The 7,270-nt window shown below is 38.6% G+C and overlaps 1 protein-coding gene across 1 annotated transcript; it reads right to left on the reverse strand.

Annotated features, from left to right (window-relative positions):
* Nucleotides 1–1,609: 1,609 nt before the first annotated feature.
* Nucleotides 1,610–3,374, reverse strand: LOC144476116 (abaecin). Its single transcript, XM_078192720.1, has 3 exons — nt 3,334–3,374; nt 2,252–2,438; nt 1,610–1,746 (listed from the first exon to the last, which is right to left on the reverse strand). The coding sequence occupies exons 2-3, from the start codon at nt 2,417–2,419 to the stop codon at nt 1,744–1,746; spliced, it is 171 nt and encodes a 56-aa protein (XP_078048846.1). The 5' UTR covers nt 2,420–2,438; nt 3,334–3,374; the 3' UTR covers nt 1,610–1,743.
* Between the last annotated feature and the right edge of the window lie 3,896 nt (nt 3,375–7,270).

The raw sequence follows: 7,270 nt of genomic DNA on the forward strand, positions 1-7,270 counted from the left end.
GAGAAAGTATCATACAATGACGAACGCTGAACGAGCGCGAAAAGACCGCCGGGGATTTCTTTTTTTTGCAGCGGCGCCGGAAGCACGAACTTTTCATTTCGCGGGGAAAGTGAATCGGATCGCGTATATTCCTTTGTCTCCCATGTGAATGAGAAACGGAGGTTATTGCGAGTCGCATTGCTGATTCCATTGTCGGTGGAGCAGCAGTAAGTCACTTGAGCCATCCGACGCCGTCACTGTGCGCCTAGATTCATTGCGCGAGATCTCGGTTGGAGCATTCCGTTGTTGCGCATAATCGAGTGGCATTTCGACAACCGGCGAGGAGCGGTCCGTAAATGAGGAGCTTCTTTTTGTCCGGGGATCAGATAACGCTAATTACACCGGTACATTACGCGAGTCGAGGGGCACTGAAATAACGAGTGTGCGGCGGCGGCGGCAGCGCCGGCACCGTTCCATGTGCGCCCGGTCACATTTACCTCTCCGGCAATGCCTATCGCGCAGGTAGACATCGCTGTCCTAATTACCTACGGACCGACAAGATGCCTTCTTGCCTGCATGTAAACACCTTCATTATCACTCAACTGCTTCAGAAAATATACCGCTCCGAGCTACCGTCCCAAATGGCTACGACGTCGCAGATACCGACTCGATCGTGATGTTCCCAGACCACTGATTGCTCATGCTCGAACGTTTTCGCTAATCATGGAATTGCGCGTGTACCTTCGTCGAATACTCGACCTTAGAAGATCCGTTCTAACTTCAGAATTTTGATATTCCATCGGTACTAGATTATTTTAATTTTACAGCGACGGAACAAGCGCACCTTTTACAGAGTTTTCTGTCGCGACCTCTTTGAAAATAACCTAAAATAATTAACCGTAAAATAATTATTAATAATTCTTTATATCTTTTTATTTCGTTCGTTTGATCTCGTTTTGCTTTCAAATCTTCGAAACATTTTATAATTCACGAATACATCCTAGTTTTCAATAAAATTCTTGGCATTCCAAGTATTAGAAAATAAAAGATATTACTTTAAATTCTAATATTAAAAAAAATTCAAATCAGTATAGTTTTAAAATAGTTATCGCGTTTAAAACGGCGTACGAATGTAAATGGTCCCCTGTATATGGCCGTTTTATACTGCAAATCGCTGTACGACAATTAAAATCGAAAAGGCCGAGGGAAAGTCGTTCTCCATTAACTCGGATTATGCAGCCCTGAAAAATATCAATGATCAATTCCGCGATTGATTGAAGATTTAAGACGAACACACACACTTCCGTCGAGGTTCTATAATAAAATGGAAGTTCCTCGTTCGTGTCCCCGTCATTGATTGTTTTACGTGACCGGGTATACGGGGGCATTCTACGCAGATTAAAAATGTATTGCGGTAACGAACGGCGCAATGAAAGCGTGCTATTGGATTTGGAGGATTTAGGTATTCAGTTGTCTCAACGATATATTTTATTGCTCGTTCATCGATTATATTACCACCGGAAATACCTTTGATATTACTATATATAATAGGAAAGTTCCAGAAAAGAAACAAACGGATTAATGAGGAGAGGAGTTTTGAAATAATATCATCGTCATTGCAATATGAATTATTTAATATAGTATTTACAACATAATTATATTATTTTTGCATGCCCTTTTACAGTGCATATTGTCAATCTTCCAGTTAAGTCAGCTAGGTTTTCTACATCATCAGGAGTTGCGTCACTGGGTTGTTGTCAAATTTTACTGTAACAGAAGAAATAATAATTAAAAAATCATCGAAAGTGTTTCATAGTTGCGAATTACATTTTTTAACGTTGCTATACGAATATAACGGTGATGCAATCGTGAGGATAAAAAGTACTCGATGCGGAAATAATGATCTTATATCATCCCAATTTGATTTCATCGGCCATTAAAACAGAAAGATTAATTACGTCGAGATGATATTAAAGCGGGACGAAGCTGAGACGCTTTATTTCAACGTCCTGCAAAATATCTTTATTACACAAGTCTTTATTGTGCGAATACTTCTTCCCAATTAAGGGATTTAACAGTTGCTTTCTCGGTAGAGTGAAATGTTCACCGATGCTCGAAACGTTTATAAAATTATTATGGTTATTTACTTTTCTATTATTAACAAGACGCGCGCTCTCTGAATATGAACGATCGTTCGAAAGTAATTCTGAATCAGATTTTTCGTGAATGGAAAGTACATTTCTCGGAGAAGCGAAGCTGTTGGCATACTTACGTTTGGAGATGGGTAAGGCCGTTTGTAAGGATTGAAGGGTCCGTGTCCGGGAAAAGTAGGAAAATTAGGAAACCGTGGACCAGGTCTAGGTCTTGGCACATTTGCCTGGAAGGCAAATATTGCGCTAACTGCGACGAGCAGTGTCATGACGAACATCACCAGCTTCATTTTCGGTTTTCTTCTCTTTCTGCAAAATATGAAACAAATTTCTATCTTAGTTACTATCGGTAACATCATTTTGTTTTACGAACGGACTTTTCTTTTACCGAACTCTACGTGTTTGCGTTCAAACGTGCCGGTTGTAACGCTCGTTTTTAGACAGACCGTACAAATACTAATTCTCAAACAGCAATTAATAGAACCGGTAAAAGAGAAGTTAACTTCGCTAATTGGGGCGTTTATACGTATAGTTGGACACAGGTAAATACTGGCGTTGGGCGCCGTTGAAATGTTTGGCTTATCAATCAATACTCATTGAGGTACACTGATTCGCATTAATATTTTCAAATTGAACGAGATGAATTGTATTTTTTGCGCGTCAGAGCGGGACTGGTTTACCGTACGATGGATAATATATCTTTTTACTTGGGATGACAAAAACAGTAATAAACGTACGTTCTTCGGTTATTATATTGATTCGGTTAATTAATAGAAATAGTGTTAAAATCTCTAGATTTCTCACAGTGTTTGGTTAAAATCCACGGAGAAAAGCGACTTTCGCTATCTTTAATTAATTAATTAATATATTTATTAATGCTTTAAATCAGATCCTTTATTCGCCAAATATAGTGTGGTTATATCCAATTTTGATAAAATTTTCATATAATATACAGTAAAACACTTCAAAAAATACCGTACAGGCTTCACAAATTCGTAAGTACTTTTCTGACGAGAATTATGCGTGAATAGAACAGTGAGAAGTATTTCTATAATTAAAAAGAATCGAAGTGCAATGCAGCAAAATCATTGAGAGGAGAAATAAATCTTTTTACAATTAATATAGAACATTTTGCCAATGCATAAGAGACCCATGGAGGACTTCTTGTGCGTAAAATGTAATTAACAAGAACTGTAGTAATTACCTGTGTTCGCAGCTTCCGAAAGAACGATCTGAATTGTAACTGATGGGTCGATGCAAAGGCTTATATACGCGAGTTCACGCTGTTTGAATGGACACAGACACGCGGAAGATTGTTTACAGTCGTGGCGCACAGTTTCTGGTGATATCGCATACGCGCGTCTTTGACAAGGGGAATACCCCGCGCGTTCCTGTTATCTTGTCTCTGCTGTACCAAAAGTCAATGACATACATCTATAGTGTGCACACACGGCAGTGACACATGCTGTGCGAATGTATACACAGAGACGTGAATTATGTATCGTTGAACACGCGTGCAGACGAGGGAGTTCCCTAAGAAATTTTTCCTCGAGCATATCTGCATACGGTAATTCACCGAACACATTTTATAAACACAATGCGAAAGTATCGTAATTTGTGCAACGATATCGAAATGATACTGGAACACTTCAAATTATTAATTATTACGTTTACATTATCTAATATAAAACGTGCTATGCTAATATTAATATCTCTTTTTGAGTCATATTTCAGTCAATATTAAAATACGATTCTTTATTTTACTTTATTTAATTCCATTATTGGCAAATTCAATTTTGTAATCAGTGTAGAATGTGATACGTACAAATTTAGAAATTCAATAGTGGGACTCATTAATGATTTCGTAATTATTGTTAAGCAGCTGCAATTAAAATGTGTATAGATACTTTTGAATTGAATTGTGCAAGTTTAATTAAACATAATTTATTTAAATATACAGATATTAAATATATGTTACGACTAATTTAGGTTAATTAAATATACGTGTATATGAGTAATAGACCGAGGATGTTTCCGCATATATAATTTTAGTTTTATATTTTCCTCTATGGAAGTATATTCTGTCTGATTATAGTTTTCGCAAAATTAAGAACAAAAATGGAATATAAAACTTGTCAGTCAAATAATAAATAGCGATTATAAATACACAAATACAATGGGTATTTGTGTAACGTAGCGTCTAGAGGCGAGCGTGCGGATAAATAAATAGCTTTTACACGTCAGCGCGACCAGTATATGTATAAATTCTGGGTTATTCATGATTTATGGCTGCGGCTGGATTAATAGCGGATTCTTGGTGAATCAATTTTCTCGCGCGGAAAATTAATGGAAAAGAATGGCGGGCTTCTGGATGGAGACGAATTTCGTCGCCGTGACTCCGTAGGCAAAGTTGCGGTAGGATGAGAGCCGGGAGAAGTGCGTGAGGATGAAAGAGAATCGCGGGGGATGCTCGATGCACTTGAAACGAGGAGCAACCGTCGAGTATCATTATACCATTTTTGCTCTCCTGAATCCTGGAGATGCAATTAGGAACAGCAATAGTGAGCATCGAGAAACGCGGGCGAAATAGTGGGCGCCTGCAGCTATAGCTTTCTCCGATGTTGTATGCAAGCGGTTGTCTTTAGGTCTATTCTCCATTATTCATACCGAGCCATCCGCGTCTATGTACATATTATAGGATGCCGCGCATGCGTTGTGGCCGTTTCGCGCGTGTCGGTTACCGACGCAAAATATTTTCTCGGCCTTTTAACTGTTTTAAAGAGGCTCACCCCCTCCCCCCATTCGAATCTATTAGAAAGACTTTCCAAGGAATGCGACGCGGCTTTTATTGAAATACACTGACACGATTTCGTCGAGTGTCGGGTTAAAACTGGGTCATTTCGAACGGTCTTCTATCTCTAACCTTAATTAAAATGATTTCCATCGGCTCGTATAATTGCTTTCCGAAGAGGCTCGGAATAAATTAGCGAAACTTAAATTAATAGCGCAACAAAAATCGATTCGATTCTCCAATAATTGTGGCATGCGAATGTACTCTATTCAACTAGGCGAACACCAACAAATCAAAATTACTCATTTTTAATTTAATTAAAAAATTACTTATAATTTTCTTCAAGTTTCGCTGCCAATTTTCTGTGGATACAATCATAAATAATTGAACAGTTAATAAACGATTGAGTAGTGTACCGCGACGATCTTTTTTTGTGTCTGTTTAATACGGTTTAATAAAAAATCATTTTAGTCACTGTCTGTTACTATCGTCTAAAAAGAAATTCTAGTCGTTTAGTCGATTTTCAAAAAAGTTATACCGTTCTTGGAGTGGTCTTGGGGATATGACCCGCCACTGTGGGTGACAGTTAGAGCACGGCTGGTATTAGTGACTAAGTAAAGTAATATGTTTGCTACCAATGAAGCCAGCCAGCAGAATTGTGTACGAAGTCTATTAGACGTCTGGTGCGCTGGGGTAGTTGTGGCAAATGGGGTAGCGGTAGAGAAGAACAGAGAGGCCGCATACTGAAGTGAATCGTAAAACTTTATACATCGTCGGGTAATATAGTCTTTGGTGGTGGGAATATTCCAGCTGTTACGTAGGCCACGGTTGCGTTGAAAACTCGCGCCCAATGTAATAGTGCGTAAAATACTGTCGTCAAATTGCTCCACCGCTATCAGGGCACCTACAAAAATACGTTTCATCGCTTGCTCGACGAAGAATGGGCTTCGCTCGTTTCAAGAGCGCCGTTCGAGTAGATCTCCGAACTTTCGCGCGTTCGTGATTACGCGCAATCGAAGGGAAACGATGTGACGATTATTACGATTTTTATTCGATTATTACGGCACGATTATTCTTTCGTTTTTTAAATATTTTATTTCAGTTCAAATAGCAATTTTAAGCTTCCCGATTTTGTCCATTAATCTGTGAACGGCGTAATCTTCAAACATGTAAACAATTTTTCTGTTTGACGTTATACTGCATTTTATTATAGTATATCGGAAAAGATCTATCACGAATGATAAATTTCGAAAGGATTCCCGGTGGTTATACGTTTAGATGGAAAAGTTATTTACCCACGAAAAATTACCGCGAGCGTTCCTCAAAGACTGGCTAACGAGGCCGGAACGTCTGAATTTGATAGGATTGTTAGTTACGCTTCTAAAAAATCACGAGCACTTCATCGTTTTTTGATAGCCAAAGTAGAGGGACTCCTTAATGCAAAATCACGGCATGCCGAACATTCGTCGGTCTCCGGTGTGCGGTTGCTCGTAAAAATCGACCTTTTCCGAGGGTCTCAAGTGGCGTTTTCGTCGCGTGTTCGCCTAATGTCGACGGTACTTGGCCATTTCGCGCGACCTTCGCGGTAGTTAGTGGTCGGTGTCGCACAGCTCTAAATCCGGCCTAGGACACCGAGAACCCGGCTCCGTGAAAAAGAGAGCTAATTTTTTAATATTACAGAGTTCCACTTCCATTTTAGATATTCCGTTTCTTCGACATTTGCCGTAAAGTGATATTTAAAATTCCGAAATATCTGGAAACTAGCAAATATCAGAAGTGTCTACTTGTTTGAACAGAACTCTAAATAATTGTACCTCTTGTTGCTTAAACAAAATCTAAGAAAAATTTCTTTAATTAATACATTTAATAATTTTGAGTTATATTTACTTTTTTGTTCAATATTAGCCAGTCAAAAATATTTTTAAAATTAGTTCGAACTATTTAATTTAACAGAAGCACTGAAATTTAGAAATAAAAATTCAGTTTTTGTAATTTTTAAATCTTGTATAATTAATTTCTGATTTGAATAATTATACTACAGATTTATGGACTACAGATTATTAGACTATATTTTATGGACGTTCCATAAAATTGAAGAAGAAGGTTGGAAGAAAAAGGCGCTGTTAATTTTCGTCGGCGCACATACTTGTGCTTATATTTAGAAAATTCATAAAAACGGTATCTACGCGGGGATATGTAGATTTGGGTTCACCGGTCACGATCGCGAAACCAAATCGATCATCAGCGCCGGCCATGAATATTCGCGCGAGTCGCCGTAGCATCGCGCGGGGCGGTGGTGGGGGAGGGGGTTGGAAATAAAAGCGCTAATCATAAAATATCTTGTGTGCAC

The sequence above is a fragment of the Augochlora pura genome, chromosome 10 (genome assembly GCF_028453695.1).
Source record: "Augochlora pura isolate Apur16 chromosome 10, APUR_v2.2.1, whole genome shotgun sequence".
Taxonomy (NCBI): Eukaryota; Metazoa; Arthropoda; class Insecta; order Hymenoptera; family Halictidae; genus Augochlora; species Augochlora pura.

Excerpts from the sequence above, each read along its gene's own strand:
- LOC144476116 (XM_078192720.1), bottom strand. The coding sequence starts at position 2,419 with ATGAAGCTGGTGATGTTCGTCATGACACTGCTCGTCGCAGTTAGCGCA.